At 42.1% G+C, this 20,267-nt stretch overlaps 1 protein-coding gene across 1 annotated transcript in view; it reads right to left on the reverse strand.

Annotated features, from left to right (window-relative positions):
- The window catches only part of LOC122808165 (alpha-2-macroglobulin-P-like), a 686,630-nt gene that overhangs the window by 530,669 nt on the left and 135,694 nt on the right, over nt 1-20,267 (reverse strand). Inside the window, exon 6 of the mRNA XM_044079138.1 lies at nt 16,366-16,417. Coding sequence (XP_043935073.1) covers nt 16,366-16,417 — 52 coding nt within the window. The remainder of the gene's footprint in view (nt 1-16,365; nt 16,418-20,267) is intronic.

Genomic DNA, 20,267 nt, shown 5'->3' on the forward strand with positions numbered 1-20,267 from the left:
TAAAATTGGGGGTTGCAGCTTTACATACATACTATGGTGTGTGGTGGCTGTGCAGCTGATTTGTGTTCTAATGCTCTTTTCGGACATTATCATATTATTTCATTGCTTTACAACTTCTGTGCACACATCCCGGGGTCTGCTGTTCTTTCTACGTGACGTGCCATTTATGTCATTTTTTACATTTTGTGCATATTTTCTTTGGACATTCTCGGTGCCTTTCCACATTGGCATATTGCACCTATATGATACCTGACTTTGACAGCCTTCCGTTACTCCTCCGGTATGTTTGGGTAAATGTAAACCGTTTTTGGTTTACATTTCCGTTCTACGCTTACGCCTGCGCCACTTAAGTGGATCGCTATTGCCCTCATTTGCATGGTGCAATACCGCACACAGTGTGTTTTGCATACCTACGCCGGGGGCGGAGATGGTCCGGCGCACGCCGGTAGTGCACGTGGAATTCATTCATACCTGAATCGCTCAGCAGCCATATTTGGCGTTATAACGCTATGCGGGCGCCTGGCGCAAGGTTCATGAATCCCGGGGTATGTCTTTAAATGACAATTATCAATTAAGTTTTTTATTGCCAGCCAATGACTTTGCTAGAAATAATATATAAAGACTGATTTTCATGTTGTTTAATTGATTCTGAGGAAGTCTCCGGAGGGAGATGAAAGCGCTTAATCAGTGAACGTTTATGTATTGTACACACTTTTATTTTATTTTTATGTATCAGTAGGCACCTGTGGCTTTATTTTTATTAAAACTGCTTTTTATCGGACTACCTTTGATTTTTTGGATTTTTTGGACCGTTCAGGTCCTGGAGTACAAAAGACAGCCTTCATTGTATCGGAGCAGTGCCCTGTGTCTTACTTGGTTTATTGCCTTGTTCTCGGTATCTATGCACTACCCTTAACCCCTCCCTAACCCTAAGGTCTGTAACTACCGCACACTTACCCTACAGAACTATACCCACACAAAGTAAATATTCACACACATACACTTAACAAAACCCTACACTAAACCTTATATACATTACCTATCTATGCACTTACCTTAACCTGCACCCTAACCCTAACTATCACACACTTACCTTACGGAGCTATACCGCAGACGGGCCAACTATGACAATTCGACATTTCTGATTTCGCTATTTAGTGCATTCGACGTTTCCGCATTTCACTCTTTATGTGTCGACAGATTCGTATTTGACAGATTCCGCTTTCGTTTAATTAAAGTAGACCCATCAGATCTAGAGTTATTCGAAGCATCGCAAAATGTGTAAAAGTGCTTACAGTGTGTGTATATTACTGTAAATTTATTCTGAAAAGTTTATTGTGTGCAAAGTGCAACTATTTTGTGAAGTGCAGTCAAAATACAGCCATTTCGAAAAGCTTCTTGTGCTGGGTGTGTCTACTTGTAAACGGCTGCCACGACAGAGTGTTTCTTGCACTGTAAAGAGTTATTTATCAAACTACAGCTATTTTGGAAGTGTTTCAGTGTGCTGTGTACTGTTCATTCACAATGTGAAGTTACTTCAAAATGTTTCTTACTCTGAGCTTCTTCTATTGCCCAGTTTATTCGCACAGTGCAGTTATCTGAAATGTTTCTTATGCAGATAAGAGATGATTTCTCGAAGTACAATAATTTCAAGAGTATTACAGTGCCTGGGAGACTTATTTCACAATGTATTTCACAGAGTTCAATTACTCAGAGGCTTATTGTGCTACTGGGCATAGTTACAAGTATTGGCATATTTTTCCGGCATATATATGTGTGCATGTTCGTGCATACTTGCAAAAGCCTTCGCTGATGTGTTAATATGACAGAGGCATTTCGCAGACCAGGTCCACTTGTGTTTGATCAGAATACTGCAGAGAATTGGAGAATATCTGAGCAAGAGTATGATATTTTCACACAAGCAGCTTATTCAGATAAAGATGCACTCACCAGGGCATTCATTTTGCTAAACCTAGCTGGGTCAGGCCATTGACAGAGACTGTTCATGTGTGTATGCACCAGCAGTGTATGAAGGTGAAGGAGAAAACCATCATATTGTTGTTCAGGCTGAAGCAAGAGAAGACCCTGAGTGTTTGAAGCATAAATTTAGAGAAATGTGCTACCCCCAGACCAATGTTATATTAGAGAGGCATTTGTTTTACACAAGAGACCAAAGGCCAGGAGAAACATTTGCAGCTTACATTACTGACTTGAGAAAGAAAGCAAAAACTTGAATGTTTGGTGATTTAAAAGAAGAGTTGATAAAGAACAGATTTGTGTGAGGTATTAATAGTGCTACTGTGAGAAAGATTTTGCTTTGTGACAGCGACAACATTGAGCAAAGCCATTGAGAACTGTCACATCCATAAAGTTACAGAAAGGCACTCAAGTATGCTGGCTAGTGACAAGAGCATAGTTTCAGCAGGCTTCAGAGTAAATGTAGACAGCATGCAGCATGTGTCAAGCAGAAACAGGCCCAAGCACATGGTAGCTACAGTTCCTATGGGGTTTCCTGGGAAGAGTCATAGTTTTCCAGCAAGTTCTAAGACTAGTTCAGTCAAAGGAGCCTGCTCAGTACAGGACAAGGTTGAGTCAGCAAAACCCAAGTCAAGCTTCATTGTTAACTGTCGTCATTGTGGTGCCAACCATGAGTCCAAAAGAGGAAAGTGTTTACCATTTGGTCAGCAATGTCACAAGTGTAAAAAATCGATTCAGTTTTGCAAGTCAAGTAAACCTTACTCAGTTGCAAAGAAAGGTCACTTAAAAAAGCAAATTGATCATGTAGGCTTCCAGTCTACTTTCTACATAGATGGTGTATCAGTAATTGTTGGAAAGGTTAATGCAGTAGATTTATTAGCATAGGGTGAAGTGTTTTGTACTGTCCTGATCCATGGTAAACCCATCAAGCTCAAGGTAGGCACTGGTTAAGTTCATCGTATAAGCACGTCCCAGTTCCTGTTTCATTGATGCTGTTTTCTCGGAACACGCTGATGTTTTCGATGAGAAGCTAGGCAAGCTTCCAATTGTGTATTTATGAAGTTAGACCCAGATGTCAGTCCAGTGCTCAGGCCAGCAAGAAAAGTTCCAATAGCCATGCAGAGCAGAATTAAAGCTCAGCTGGATAAAGTGGTGCAACAAGGTATAATTTGTCCAGTTACAGAACCAGCTGAATGGGTGTCGTCTATGGTAGCAACTCATAAAAAAGGTTTAGATGAAATAAGAATATGCATCAACCCAAGAGACTTGACTAAGGCATTAAAGAGACCTCATCATCCTATGCAAAAAGTCAAAGAAGTTGCAGCCCTAATACTGAATTCCACTGTATTTTCTGTAGTGGATGCAAACAGTTCATTTTGGCAAGTAATGCTTGATCACATATCTTCATTACTGACTACATTCAGTACACCATTTGGAAGATATTGATTTTTCAGGATGCTATTTGGAATAAATTCTGCGAGTGAATTCTTCCACTGTGCAAAGGAACAGATCTTTTCAGGGTATCCCTGTGCCATAATAGTAGATGATTTGTTGGTTGGAGGCAATGGTGACGTAGAGCATGACAGCAACCTCAAGAAAGTTTTAGACAGAGCACGTGAAGTGAATTTAAAACTCAATCCTCTGAAGTACAAATTCAGATTACCAGAAGTCACATGTATAGGTCATTTATTTACCAGTACAGCTTTAAGACCAGACCCGTCTAAGCAAACAGCTATTCTTGAGATGCCAGCACCAAGAGCGTTTTTTTGGTATGGTTAACTATTTGGGCAAGTTCATACCAGATTTCAGTGAATTGATAGCACCTTTAAGAGAGCTGATGCACAAAAATGTTGTATGGTCTTGGCTAGAACAGCACCAGAGAGCTTTTGGTGATCTTAAGCAGAAAACTGCCACTCCACCTACACTAAGATACTATGATGTAGTTACTATCATAAAGAAGTCTATGCATTCTGCTCCAGCAGGACTGCAAAGAATGATGCTCAGATTACAAATTTATAACTTCAAAATGGTCTATACAAAAGGCAAACTTCTTTATCTGGTTGATACCTTATCCAGATCGTCCAGAAATACAATGGAACAGTTTGAGGCAGAGAATTTTAGCTTTGATGTCATGGAACTATGTAGTTTTTTGACCATGAGACTTGATAAGCTGAGAGATCATACAAAGACTGATCCTGTTTTGCAAAAGCTCAACCACTACATCCAGGTAAGATGGCTGTCAAAGCAATCCAGTGGACCACCCGAAGTGCAACCTTATTTTCCTTACAGAGATGAGATGTTGATGGAAGATGACATTATTTTCAAAGGTCCTAAAGTTGTTGTTCCTGCTTCCTTACAACGAGAATATATTCAGATTTTGCATCGTAGCCACCCAGGTTCCAAATCTACCAAAAGAAGGGCGAGAGGACTAGCATTTTGGCCTTCTCTAGTGAAAGACATTGACAAAGTACTTTCATCTTTCTAAATCACATCTGCAGAAAGAGCCACTTCATCTAAGTCAAGTTACTGAACTACCTTGGTCAACAGTAGTACTGACATATTCGAGTCGAACAATCAGCATTACTTAGTGCTGGTCAACTCTTATTCAAACTGGCTTGAGATTGATTTGTTGCCTAACCTGATGTCCACTACTGTTATTACCAAGCTGAAACATCATTTCTCAGTCTATGGTAGTCCCCATAAGCTTATCTCTGACAATGGTATGCAATATACCAGTCAATTTTTCAGAATTTTGCAAGAGAAAGGGACTTTATACATGTTACTAGCAGTTCTGAATACCCACAGTCAAATGTTCTAGCTAAACGTGCAGTACAGAGTGCAAAGCAATTAATAGAGAAGTCAAAGCATGACAATACCGATGTCTTTTTGAATTTACTCAATCTCAGAAACATACCCCGTGACGATATACTTGGATCACCTGCTCACAGACTTTTATCTAGACAAACCAGAAAAACCTTGCCTATCAGTTCCAGTTTATTGAGACCCAAAGCTAAAAATAGCAGAGCAATCAAAGCCCAAATACTGAGAAAACATTCTTTTCAGAAGTCCAGTTATGATAAAACAAGATTTCTTAGTCCACTGAAAAATGGAGAGACAGTAAGAATACAAATGGCAAAAGGTTGGTCAAGTAAAGTACAGTTGTGTACACTTACCATAAATGTAGATGATCGAGTGTATTCTCTGTTGCAGTCCTAACAAATGGGAAACCACCTTAAGCATAAAAGAGGGATTGTTTCTCAGAGAAACTCAATCTGCATGGAAGATGATAAAAGGCTCTCAGAAATTCTTCTTGCTGAAGTTATAGCCAAGAGGAAGGCAGTTTTCCAAGATAGAAACTTTAAATCTGCAGTGGCGGCTGGCTCAAAAGGAGGTAGAGTAAGTTTCTCTAAAACAAAATTAAGGTCCCATGCAGGAGTAGGTGCCCTCCTGGGAGGTTTTAAGTTGCTTGCCCCACTGAGAAACTGCTTCATCAGGGGATGAGAGAAAATGGGTTGTTCAAAAGAACAATGAACAGAAATAGCTGAGGCGTGGATCTTGATAGAGGAAAAAGAAAGGCCACCATGAAGCAAATCAGCCAAGTAATCCAGTATCAGGGGAAGAGGAGGTTGGGAAGAAGATTACCCTCTAGCCTGCATCCAATGACAGAATTTTTTCCATTTGTCAGCGTAGGATTTCCTAGTGCTAGGCCTCCTGGCCTCACGAAGTACATCAACCACCTGCTGTTAAAGAGAAGTAGAGTGGGGATGATTCATGCTATGAGCCAGGCCGCCAAATGCAGAGACTGAAGATGAGGATGCAGAATTTTCCCCCATCCTGAACCAACAGATCTGGTATCAGAGGAAGATGCCAAGGGGGAAACTGGGAGAGACTGCGAAGCAGTGGATACCAGTGCTGCCTGGGTCAGTCTGGAGCTACGAGAATGGCCCTTGGTCTTTCATCCCTGATCTTTAACAGCACTCTGGGAAGAAGAGGCAGAGGAGGAAGGCATAAACTGAAAGTAGCGTCCAGGGGAAGGACAGAGCATCTACTCTCCAGGCCTTGCTGTGATGCTGTCTGGTGCAAAAGACTGGTAGAAGGTGGTTGGTCGGAGATGAGAAGAGATCCACCTGATGAGTGCCCCAACACTGAATGATGATGTAGAAGACTGTCCTGTTCAATTGCCACTCGTGGGGATCCAGGGTCTGTCTGCTCAACTGGTCTGCCAAAGTGTTGAGTCTCCCTGGAAGAAACTGAGCTAGTAGATGCAGGCCCAAGGATGCTGCTGTGGACCACAGAATCATACTTTGTCTGCACAGGGGGTAACAATGAGTCCCTCCCTACTTGTTGATGTACCACATGACTGTGGTGTTGTCTGTTCTGACAAGCAGAGTTCCCAGAGAAAGAAAATGCTTGAAAGCCAGTAAAGCCTGCTGAACCACTATCAATTCCTTCAGATTTATGTGCAAGTGCATCTGCTGGTTGTTCCAACGTCCCTGTATGCATCTGCCATTCAGGTGAGCTCCCCAAGCGTAGTCTGATGCATCCGTGGTAAGGGTTTGGATGGCAGGAGGTGGGTGAAAAGGCAGGCCTTTGTTTTGTAAACAGGCTGTTGCCCACCAAAGGAACTCTGTCTGCAGACATGGAAGCAGAGAAAGTATCATATCCAGGTCCTGTGTGTGTTGACACCAAAGGTTCTTAAGGTACCATTGCAATTTCCTCATATGCAGTCTTGCATATGGAATCATGAGAATACAAGAGGCCATGAATCTCAGAGATTGCAGGAACTTCCTTGCAGAAAGCTGGGACAGGCTTGCCAAATCCTTGAAGTAAACTGAAAGAGCCATCTGTTTCTCCTGAGTGAGATATATCATCTGGGCAGCTGTGTTCAGACTCGCTCCCAGGAATGTTATCTCCTTGGTTGGTACCAGTTTGGATTTCCTTTCATTGAGAGTGTAACACAGGAAAGAGAGAAGAGTCTTCACAAATTCCAAATGCTTTAACAGCTGTTCCCAAGAATTTGCTTGAATGAGACAATCGTCCAAGTATGGATAAATCTGAATTTTCTTCTGCATGCAAAAAGCAATGACTGGAGCCAGGCATTTCATGAAAACTCTGGGAGCAGTAGATGCGCCAAAGAGAATTGAAAGTGTTGCTTGCCCACTCTGAAACGAAGGTACTGCCTGCAGCTTTCCCCTGATAGGGATGTGCAGATAAGCCTCTTTGAGATCCAAAGTTACCAGCCAGGCGTCCTTGGCCAGCATGGCAGTAACTGAATCAGAGTGAACATTCTGAACTTTGGTATCACAAAGAAGGAGTTCAGAATGGATAGATCTAGAATGGGATGCTAGATGCCTTCTTTTTTTTGGAACTAAGAAAAGCCTGGAGTAGAAGCCCTGGCCTACCTGCTGTGCAGGAACTGGCTATATTGTTCCCAGATTTAACAAAGACGAAATTTACTTTTCTGCTTCTGCTCTCTGGTTTGGGGGAATGTCCAGGAATCCCTTAGGCACAGGAAAGGTGTGGAAGGAAATTTTGTGTCCCTGGGATACAGTTCTGAGTACCCATTTGTCATCTGTGATGGTGGCCTAAAAATTTGCAAAAATGGCCAACCTTCCCACTAAAGGAAATTCTGGACAAGCAGGAACAGGCAAGGTTTGGACAGAGTCATTGAGAATGCTTGGCTTGGGATGTAGGCTTAGAACTTCCTGTCTTAGAAGTGGAAGCATGCCATTGCTTAGTCCTCTGAGGGGTAACAGCATGCCCCCTAGAAGACTTGAAACCTCTAGTCTTGGAATGGTTCTGCCTGCTGGTATCAGAAAAGGTCCAATTCTTTGAAGGGTAATTCCTGCTGAAGCAAGGAGGTTGAACTTGCAGAAAGTCTTTAACTGTTTGCATAGACTTGGCTTTATCCTCCATCTTTTTCAGCATCTCCTCTGCTTTGCTGCCAAAAAGACTGTCCTTGTGCAAAGGTACATCTAAAAGCTTAGACTTGACGGGCTCTGGAAGGGGCTGTTCCCTGAGCCAAGCATGATCCAGTAGCTGCCGCCCTGCAGGAAGCTTCTAAAATATCAAAACCACAATGTAATGAATGCTTATTGATAAGACTGGCAGAATGCAGCAAATCTTGCATATCTTTAGTCTCTGCCAATAAAGGCACACCTGCCTCTAAGGTATACTGTTGATACTCAAGCATATGAAAAACACAAATAGCAAGAGTGGCAGATGTATAAACCATTTTACCCCACCTATTCAGGTTTCTAGATTCTCTGTCAGAGGGAACAGGATTCTTAGCAACAGTGGCCTTAACTCCTTTAGGCCCCTGAGAAATAACCTCTGGTTCAGCAAGAGGATTCCTAAAAAGAAACAGATGTGAATCAGGAACTCTGTAGTACCAGTCAGATTTCCTGGGAGCAGGAGGAACAGAATTTGGAGTTAAAGAATTTTCCAGGAAAACATCATCAACCACTTCCAACACTGGAGGAATGGCCGGAGGCTTATGCTGCGGCAAATCCAAGAACTCCCTGATCCTTTTCTTAGACTGGGGGTAATCCTGACTTTCCCACTTAAAATGCTTCTTAAGAGTATTCAAAGTATCATCAAAAGAGTAATCTTCTGGAGGAGAAGTGGAAGGAATAGATTCCTCTGCATCAGAATCCTCAAAAGGAGAAAAAAAAACTGAGCAACTTCCTCTTCATCAGCAGAAATGCTAGAAATATCAGAATTTTAATAAGACAAAATTTCTGGGGACAAATCCCTACCCCTTTTGGAAGGAGGAGGCTGGGAGCCTCGAATAAGAGTCAAAAGGTCATTAGCCATTTTAATCATTTGGGTCTGAGGAGTATGTGAAGAAGCTGGAGCCTGTTTTCTTACAGGCTTGCGGCTGGAGGGTCTACCTGCAGGAAGGACTCGGGTGGCTTAGCCACAGCTGAAGTCGTGGCAGAGGTTGTCGGTATGTGCTTGCTGTCAGAACGAAGAAAGGAGGCCTCGGAAGCTGGTGCCTGCTTAGCGGCTCCAGATCCAGCCAAGGTGGAGACAGGCGGAAGGTCAGAAGCTGTCTCAACAGAGGCCTGCGGTTGAAAATCTGCAGACTGCAGGGGCTGCAAAGGCACCTCACTGGCGACCGCTGGGCCGATGACCAACTTAACAGGAACATCCTTGGTAGATTTGACCCTGGGAAGCCTGTCACTGTCTTTATCCTTATGCTTCTTAGGAACATCCGAAGTCAGAAGACCAGCGGACACCATACTGACGAACTTAGGCCAAACTCCAAAATGGTTAGCTAAAAACTTAGCCCAACAACGAATGGTACACGGATTAAAGGAGGCACAGAGATCACAGTTAGGAACATTGTGGTCAAGGCCTAAACAAGTAATACAGTAAGAATGAAAATCTCAGTGAGGAATCTGCTTTCCACAGACAAGACAATTATTAACTTTTTCTGACATTCGTTAAAGCAAGAAAAGAGGATCCCCAATGGGGTACATAGCTTTAGTTGTCTTCAGCTTAGAAGTTGGAAAACAAAGGAAGGTAAACGGCCGACCAGCACTCGTGCAAAAATGTTTCTGCTATGGGCTCTGTGGTAAGAAAGACTAAGGAAATGGTGTCAGCTGCCTCCTTTTATATCTGATGTCCTGACGTCTTTTACAACCGACGGCAGCCAATGTCATATTTACATACCTTTGATATTCTGGCCGATTGAGGGCTTCCGGGGTCTGGATAACCCATTTTTTAGAACTGCAACAGTGAAACACGATGAACATCAGGTTTATGTACTGAGCCAAGATCCTATTTTGTGGAATCTGAGGGTGTGGAGTACAGGAGAAATCACATACATTTATTTTATTTATTTATTTTACATTTGTTGACCGGGCTAGTCCAACTGGATATATGTCCATTTTCAGTGGAAGCCCAGGGAGATAGGCTCCACATACACAAGAAAATTTAAAAAGGCATTGATACATTGCACAAAAAAATTGGAAACAGAATGTATCATTGTGTTGAGCATAATAACAAGAAAGAAATTTCCTGGTCTGAGCAGATGTAGAATTCATATCAAGAAATAGGACAGAGGTAACTAATGAATTATATAGTCACACAAAACATGACAAAAAAAAAAACCACCACCAAAATAAAAAATTTTCCTGTATCAGAACCGATATCGCAGCATTGTTCCTGTGATACGGACCCTAGATCTCAGAGCAATCCAGACAATGTTCCTGTGTCTTAACTTCCATTACTACTTCTGATGATGTTCCTGATGTCCCCAAGGTTGAACATTCAGCAGAGACAGTCGCAGTTGCTAGACCTAACTCTAAATTCTGTCACACAATTTGGTCGCATCTCCAGACCTAGTGTGAAGTACACAGCAAACCTGGACATAACTGTCTGTATGTATCTAGTTCTGTATAACTGCATGTCTAAGAACTATCTTGTATTCATTGCATGTCAATCAATGTCATTAATGAAGTATGATTAATTTCTCAAAGAGGGAAGATGTAGAATATGTGTGTATGATGTACCTTTAAGAAGCATTTCCAAGGACAGCACGTGCATATAAATAGCAAGCACGTGCTAGCTTCAGTGCCATTTTGGGAGTGCAGCCAGAGAGTGAGCATGTATGCAAGAGAGAGAGAGTCAGTTTGTTTATAAGTTTATCTGAGTTGAAGTTATTGCCTCATTCCTGATGTGTTGTACATAATAAAGCTGCTTGAACAGAACCCACAAATGTTCATCTGTTACATCGTGACTGGACGAACGACATTGTTGATGTATTAGTGGAAGTAAAATTATTTGTTAGAAAACTTAATTTAAATGTCTTCTTTCATGACAAAAAACATGGAGAAAGTGATGTAACAAACTATGGGGGAAGATTCTTCAGAAAGCATAATACTTTCAATCCCCATTACACCCCACTATACAAGTTTTTGAAAAAGTGGTCATGGAAGACGTATAAAGAATCTATACTAACAAAAGATATATTGGTTCTAATTTACCTAAGGAAGAAAAACTTTTATTTGACCAACTACACAAAGACAAGATGATAAGCCTCATGTGACGCGATAATGAGAGCGGTATGGTTATTTATGATGCGCAGGACTACTGTAATACTACGTTGGATCATGTACATGATGTTGATACCTACACTCCCATTTCCAAGAATCAAATTCACATAGTTTACCACAGGATTGATTTATACCTGGAAGAATATGTGTTAAATTAACGCATTAATGTTGATACTTATCATTTTTTATCTAACCCTAACCCAATTATACCAACAATTTTTGGTATCCAAAAATTCATAAAGAGGTGCTCCGACCACTATTCATGCCTATTGTCTCAGCAACAGGGTCCAATATGTATCCCCTAGCTGTTTTGATTGACAGCAGGGTAAAACATATATATGATGTTATACCACATCTTGTAAAGGACTCCAGGATGTTTTAGGCCACTTGAAAATTACATGTGGAAGGAAAATCTTATATTTGTGACTTGATGTAACAGATCTGTTCACTGTTATTCCTAAGAGTGAAGGTTTAGAGTATTTTCATCAAAGTTTGATTCAATGGTCTACTCTCTCAAACAATAGAATACATCTTATTCGACAGAATAAATCTTATTATGGAATTGATGACTTTAGTACTGGGTCACAATTACATCTATTTTCAGGGGGATTTTTTCCAGCAAGTTAGAGGTGCTGCAATGGGAGCATCCTGTACCCCCTGCCTTTGCTAATATGGTGTTGCAGGGCTGGGAAAATCAGTTTATGCTTAGGGGTCAATTTGCAAAATAATTACATCTTTATGTAAAAATTTTTGAAGACGTTTATTTTATGGGATGGTGAAATTGATGAAATTCATGCTTTTGTAGAATATTTGAATGATACTACAGAGTTTTTGAAATTCATTTATTCCTGGAGCAGAGTCAAGATTAATTATTTAGATACACTCATTTCTCACACACCCAATGGCTTCAAGTCTAATATTTTTAGGAACGATACTTTTAATGGAAGGTAGGGTTGGGTGGCCAACAAATGAGGGTCTCACCCTGGGTTCTAAATGGCCTAGTTACTCCCCTACCTTCTGGATTCTTTCAGTTAAAATAACAAGCAGGCTGCCCATCAACCTTTTATGTTATCAGGACTCATGGAAGAGGTGTTCTTAGCATCTAAGAGGGTTGAGAGAACTTGTTCCATAGTAATTACAGGGGTAGATGGGGCTATGCAATCTGTGGAATGATTTTAACTGTGGGAAGAGTAAAATTTGCACTAAATTTGTCAGGGTCAAAATGGGCAGAGTTGTTGTGGACTAACAATGAATGTTGTTTGCTGTTAGTACTTAACTTCTGACATAAGTAAAGAAATATTTGTAGTTATTGCTGGTTCCAGTGGATATTTTAATTTCAGATTCATATTCAGTTTGCTTCCTAACAGCACTCTTAAGCTACTTCATGGGAGAACTGTACAAAATTAACTATGACAAGAACAGTTATGTATGCAGACACCAGATAAAGGCTAAGATAGGATAATGAAATAAAGAGATATACGAGTACTGATAGGATGCATAATCTCAGGAAGGAGGAAGCAAGAGAATGCACAGAGATTGTTCCATTAGATGAGCAGGCATGTGGTTACTACACTTACTGCAGGATGGCTAATTCATTTGGGGATTCAGTGACTGTGCCTAGCATGCATTCATCTGCAAACTTAGTAAGCCAGAGCCCTATGGTAATGACATTTACTTCAGAAAAGTAGATGGCAAACAGGAGATGTCCCAGAAAAGGACACTGGGGACTCCACTTGCATGTAATATTATGTTTGAGTTAAAGGGAGGAAAGGAAAAACTCTGTGATAGGACAGTAAGTAAGGGCATATCAGCCTAGCATGGATGTGGAAGCATAGAGATGAGATTAAATAAACTTTGCAGAAACTGTAAGAAACTGCAAGAACAGTATTAAGATTAATCTTGATAATGATATAAGTGAGAAAAATGGGAGACTTATCTTTTGAAAAAAAAAACTTTAAAAGAGATTAGAGATTAAGCAGCACTCAGGCTGCAGAAGATCCATCTGAAGCTCAAACTGTGGCAAGTGGATCTAAAAAGAGTCAATACCCCAATGCCTGATAGGGATGAGGGGAGGAGCTCGAGCTTGCAGGAGATTCTGAAGATTGGGTGCCCTGTGCATGATAGGAATGAGGGGAGGAGCTCGAGCTTGCAGGACACTTTGAAGGTGGGTGTCCTGTGCATGATAGAGATGAGGGGAGGAGCTCAAGCTTGCAGGAGATTTTGAAGGTTGGGTGCCCTGTGCATGATAGGGATGTGGGGAGGAGCTCGAGCTTGCAGGAGATTTTGAAGGTTGAGTGTCTTGTGCATGATAGGGATGAGGGGAGGAGCTCAAGCTTGCAGGAGATTCTGAAAGTTGGGTGCCCAATGCATGATAGGGATGAGGGGAGGAGCTCGAGCTTGCAGGAGATTCTGAAGGTTGGATGCCCTGTGCATGACAGGGACGAGGGGTGGAGCTTGAGCTTGCAGGAGATTCTGATGGTTGGGTGCCTTGTGCATGATAGGAATGAGGGGAGGAGCTCGAGTTTGAGGGACATTCTGAAAGTTGGGTGCCCCAATGCATGATAGGGATGAGAGGAGGAGCTTCAGCTTGCAGGAGATTCTGAAGGTTGGGTGCCTTAATGCCTGATATGGAAGAGGGGAGGAGCTCAAGCTTGCAGGAGATTCTGAAGGTTGAGTGCCCTGTGCATGATAGAGATGAGGGGAGGTGCTCGAGCTTGCAGGAGATTCTGAAGCTTTGGTGCCCTGTGCATGATAGGGATGAGGGGAGGAGATTGAGCTTGCTGGAAATTTTAAAGCTTTGGTGCCCTGTGCATGATAGGGATGAAGGGAGGAGCTCGAGCTTGCAGGATATTCTGAAGGTTGGGTGCCCTGTGCATGATAGGGATGAGGGGAGGAGCTTGGGCTTGCAAGAAATTCTGAAGCTTTGGTGCCCTGTGCATAACAGGGATGAGGGGAGGAGCTTGAGCTTGCAGGATATTCTGAAGGTTGGGTGCCCTGTGCATGATATAGATCAGAGGAGGAGCTTGAGCTTGCAGGAGATTCTGAAGCTTTGGTGCCCTGTGCATGATAGGGATGAGGGGAGGAGCTTGAGCTTGCAGGAAATTCTAAAGCTTTGGGTCCTGTGCATGATAGGGATGAGGGAAAGAGCTCGAGCTTGCAGGAGATTCTGAAGGTTGGGTGCCCTGTGCAGGATAGGGATGAGGGGTGGAGCTCGAGCTTGCGGGAGATTCTGAAGGTTGGGTGCCCTGTGCATGATAGGGATGAGGGGAGGAGCTCGAACTTGCAGGAGATTTTGAAGGTTGGGTGCCCTGTGCATGATAGGGATGAGGGGAGGAGCTTGAGCTTGCAGGAGATTCTGATGGTTGGGTGCCTTGTGCATGATAGGGATGAGGGGAGGAGCTTGAGCTTGCAGGACATTCTGAAAGTTGGGTGCCCCAATGCATGATAGGGATGAGAGGAGGAGCTTGAGCTTGCAGGAGATTCTGAAGGTTGGGTGCCTTAATGCCTGATATGGAAGAGGGGAGAACTCAAGCTTGCAGGAGATTCTGAAGGTTGAGTGCCCTGTGCATGATAGAGATGAGGGAAGGTGCTCAAGCTTGCAAGAGATTCTGAAACTTTGGTGCCCTGTGCATGATAGGGATGAGGGGAGGAGTTTGAGCTTGCTGGAAATTTTAAAGCTTTGGTGCCCTGTGCATGATAGGGATGAAGGGAGGAGCTCGAGCTTGCAGGATATCCTGAAGGTTGGGTGCCCTGTGCATGATAGGGATGAGGGGAGGAGCTTGGGCTTGCAGGAAATTCTGAAGCTTTGGTGCCCTGTGCATAACAGGGATGAGGGGAGGAGCTTGAGCTTGCAGGATATTCTGAAGGTTGGGTGCCCTGTGCATGATATAGATCAGGGGAGGAGCTTGAGCTTGCAGGAGATTCTGAAGCTTTGGTGCCCTGTGCATGATAGGGATGAGGGGAGGAGCTTGAGCTTGCAGGAAATTCTAAAGCTTTGGGTCCTGTGCATGATAGGGATGAGGGGAAGAGCTCAAGCTTGCAGGAGATTCTGAAGGTTGGGTGCCCTGTGCAGGACAGGGATGAGGGGTGGAGCTCGAGCTTGCGGGAGATTCTGAAGCTTTGGTGCCCTGTACATGATATGCATGAGGGGAGGAGCTTGATCTTGCAGGAAATTCTAAAGCTTTGGTGCCCTGTGCATGATAGGGATGAAGGGAGGAGCTCGAGCTTGCAGGATATTCTGAAGGCTGGGTGCCCTGTGCATGATAGGGATGAGGGGAGGAGCTTGAGCTTGCAGGAAATTCTGAAGCTTTGGGCCCTGTGCATGATAGGGATGAGGGGAGGAGCTCGAGCTTGCCGGAGATTCTGAAGGTTGGGTGCCCTGTGCATGATAGAGATGAGGGGTGGAGCTCGAGCTTGCGGGAGATTCTGAAGGTTGGGTGCCCTGTGCATGATATAGATGAGGGGAGGAGCTCAAACTTGCAGGAGATTCTGAAGGTTGGCAAGAAGAAACCACCTACAGTGGCCAGTTTAATGACTACAGTACATAGGCAGGAGCAACTAATATCTGCAGTTCTAAAAATGGTAGAGTCTGTCCATTTGAAATTAACCTTCCCTGTATTACGTCAGTCAATGCAATTTGCACTGCATGTTTATTTTGCTGACGTTATTTCTATTCATTTAAACATGATGTAAAATATTTGGTCAGTGGTATTCAGACCACTGTGTTCTGTCAAATTTATCTATTATTCTGGTTCCCCTTCATATGACTGAATTAACATAAGCCTGAAACTCATAAGCCTGAAAATAAAAGCCTGAAAAGTCAAAATCCTGAAACTCAAAAGCCTGAAAACACAAAATATACATATACTGACTTTAAACAACAGAAATCATATTAATTTCCACTAAGTATAAGCAGGGAGGCAAGCCCCACCCCCCACATACCCCCTACTACTTAAATATATCAACTCCAGGATTGCACTTCATTACACTAAGACTTAGTAGAAATTAATATGGTTTCTGTTGTTTAAAGTCAGTGTATGTATTTTTTTGTGTTTTCAGGCTTTTGAGTTTCAGGCTTTTGATTTTTCAGGCTTTTGTTTTCAGGCTTTTGAAGTTTCAGGCTTTTGTAGTTTCAGTCATATGAAGGGGAACCATTATTCCACACCTTTCACTTCTAACCCTCTACATTTGCATGCAAGTGCATACATAGAGAAACACAGGCATGCACATGGACATGAACATGAATACACACACACACACACACACACACACACACACACACACACACACACACACACTTCTGAGGCCGATCATTGTCTATACTTACCATTAGGACACAAGAAGAAACTCTTTGCCATTTCCACCTTAGTACCTTCAGGCTAGTTAAACAAAAGAAAAAAACATCAGTTTTGCAATATATCTTTACATTCATCATTTATTTTTTTTAATTTGTTCATATTCATTATTGTTTCACCTTAAAACTTCCACTTGTGTAAATAATTCCTCTGTCAATCCCATGCCAAAATATTGTACTACAGAGACTAAGTCAAGATCCAAAGATACACCAGAGCTGCTCCTAACCATGGAGTAGTAAACCTGCAGAAAGAAGCGTTGTCACTGACAGATGACAGCATCAGAGACTAAGTCAAGACCCACAGATATACCAGAACTGCTCCTAATCATGGAGCAGTAAACCTGCAGGAAGAGGTGTTGTCACTGACAGATGACAGCATCAGAGACTAAGTCAAGACACACAGATATACCAGAGCTGCTCCTAACCATGGAGCAGTAAACCTGCAGGAAGAGGTGTTGTCACTGACAGATGACAGCATCAGAGACTAAGTCAAGACCCACAGATATACCAGAGCTGCTCCTAACCATGGTGCAGTAAACTTGCAGGAAGAGGTGTTGTCACCGCCAGATGACAGCATCAGAGACTAAGTCAAGACACACAGATATACCAGAGCTGCTCCTAACCATGGTGCAGTAAACTTGCAGGAAGAGGTGTTGTCACCGCCAGATGACAGCATACAGCAACTACTAACCACGGAGCAGTAAACCTGCAGAAAGAAGTGTTGTCACTAAATTGACAGCATACAGCAACTACTGCTACTGTGCCATAAAATGTTTTTTAAATATTTACTTTAATATTATTTTTACACATTATACAGGCATGACAATTTAGTTCTTAATAGGATTTGTGAGAAGATTTTCCCACTTTACCTTGGTTCACTCATTTTACTGACATGGTTACTTCTCACAACATTTAGGAAAGAGCTGTATGAGTTTATGGCCGGACTCAGAAAACTTTTCTGCATCGTGGTAAGTGAATATGCTTGATTAGCAACTATGAGCATTTTGTGAGTAATTCAGAAAAACAAGCCACGTGACATGGTTAAGTTAAGTAGCATTGTCTGGCATGGTATATACTAATAGCCATATAATTACATAGTAATGAGCAACATTATTAAAATGAGCATCTTTGTATATGTTAATAGGTTCACAGGTTCATAGCAGACTACTAGGCTAACGGATTAAGAGCTCTTACAAGTCTATCCAATATAACTTGATTTTACCCAATATATGGCCTCTGAGGCAAGAGGATGGCATAGGCTTGTATGTTACAGATTGACCCTGTCCATAAGAGATACAGGCAGGTGTGAATTTGTGATTTCCCCATCTAATGATTCATACTATGTTTGAAGAGGGCCAGGGAAAGGCCCTGCTTAACATGAACAGGAAGCCTGTTACAAAGTAGGGTCAGTCTCTGAGACACATCTCTGTCTCTCCAGCATGTTTTCTTCGAGTTGCCGACTAAATTTAGATCCCTAGATTGGGTGACCCTCATACTGTCTGACTTGTAGGTGTGTATCAGATCTTCACCAGGGCTGGATTTTTGAGTGCCTTGTAGGTGAGTCATAGGTCACCCTTTAATAGTCGGTAAGAGATAGAGCAAAGGGATAGGGCTTTTAGTCTATCCACATAGGACATAATATTTACACCTGGTATTTTTATTGTGAGGAACCTCCAAGGTCACTCCAGCTACTGTAAATGCATAGCAAATTATATGCCAAATGGTGCACTGTACTTGATGATTGCTCTAATGAGGGCTGAGTTCAGTGGGACTATAATTTCCTTGCATCTGGATGCCATACCTTTACTTATAAGTTGTGCCACATAGAAGGACTTCCTCACCACTGTGGGCACATGGTGGTCAAGGTTCAGGCTACTATCTATCTGTGCAGACCAGGAAAATGATGCAGAAAACAACACTTCAGCACAGGTACCACTCCACAGATATTTATTAAGTGCTTTTGTCTAAAATAAATGTCAGACTTCTTCAGAATAAAATTACAAAGAAATCACTGACTTCAAATAGGCAATTCTCCCCTCTCATTGGTCAAACATTCACGTAGAGACACTCCCTTCATGAGCTCTTAAACAAAACTCAGTTATTTAAAACCAAGATTATATAAAACAGTTCAACAGTATAAAAATATGAAAAATAAAAAATGCAAAAAACAAATAATAAATTATAAGAATTACACAGATTTTAACTTTAACATAGGTCCCACGGACAATCTGTTATTAAGCCCAGGTGATTCAGTCATTGGTTTTAATCTGCCACTTCAACTCTTGGTACTCCAGGAAATCATCATAGGAAGGATAGAAAGTTATCCAGGGATAAACTTGATTATGACATTGGGAAGGCCTACCCCGATCCCCCTATGGGACAACAGAGTCAATTTTATGATAGACTAGAAAGGCGTCAGGATGGTGAAGTGAATAATTTTAACATTTCTCAATAAGATGCCCCTTTAGGCTCCACTCCTTTGAGGAGATCACAATGAATAATAAACCAAAGGGGTGGGGGACAGGGGAATTGGAACCATGGACAGGCATCATACCAAAATCAACAGAGAGGGAGGGGTGGAAGAGGGGGGAGACAGGGATCCTCCTATTACAGATAGAACCAAATACTGTGGATGGGGGATCTCACATTCCTGATTTAAACCCATTGCATGACCTGAGTTCTAACAATTTGGACCAAGTCGCGGTCAGTGCCGAATGGGCAGACCTAATTCGAACAGGCATTGAAGTTAGCCTTGATAACATGGCATCCACTAATTTTGATACTCAAATTATTCAGAATAGTGCAAATGATTTTAACATTTATAATTTGAGTCATACTATGGTCAGTGCCGAATCGGCAGACCTGTTTGATAAAGTGGTTAACTTTGTACCTGCCAGAAGGGCTAGATTGGCTGAAACAATTTTGCAGGTCAAAACATTCACTAGGAAACTGAATCTTGCTTTACATGTTCAGCAAAGGGAGAATGTGAGAACCCCATCTACAATTTTAAAAGGCCTAGTACTTTTATTCCACCCCCCCACACCCTATGGTACATATGTTCGAGATGCTTTGTGAGAGTGAGATCAGGACTTCCAGGTCTGGTAAAAATCACACAACAAATATGACGGTACATGAAACTAGCCTACTACAGAATATTTTAGATAATAAGAACATCAGAATCATGAAACTGGATAAGGGTGGAGGTTTGGTCATTATGAACATAGAGGACTATAATAGTAGAATGTATAGTATGTTATACAGTGAAACTTACGTCGAGATTTCTCAAAACAACATAGAAACATTGATTTGACTTTAGATGAACTATTGTTTAATGGGCAATTTAGATTGGAAGAACATGTTTTTCTGGAAATAAGTTAGCCACGAGTTCCTACTATTTTTGGAATCCTTAAAATCTATAAATCCATTTCCAACCCCTCTCTTCGTCCCATTGTGGATGCCAAGGCATCCAAGACATTTGGAATTGCTAAGTTCATTGATTCAAAAGTCAGACATGTACTTGACCAATGGGCCACCCTTTTTAAGGATTCCTGGGATTTGCTGAGTAAGACCAGCAAGGACAACCATTGACATTTGTGATCTTTTCTCTGTCATACCCCATGATCAAGAAATAGAATGGTTCTATGAGTTTTAGGCAGGTATGACCCAAGCCCTGAGTAGCATCCTGCCATCACCCAGAATGATATCGCAGTACAAGGACAAATTTATTGACTTCAACAATTGGTTAAGCTTCTGGTGTCATTCTAAGGGGATCCAGTATCTGTCTGTCTGGGATGACATGATCAACAGACCACGATGCTTTGCCAGAGATAGCCTGCATCTGTCGCCCCTGGGATTCCAGATACTGGCTAAAGCTC

Source organism: Protopterus annectens, chromosome 8.part0, assembly GCF_019279795.1.
Source record: "Protopterus annectens isolate FY-2018-M chromosome 8.part0, PAN1.0, whole genome shotgun sequence".
Classification (NCBI taxonomy): Eukaryota; Metazoa; Chordata; order Ceratodontiformes; family Protopteridae; genus Protopterus; species Protopterus annectens.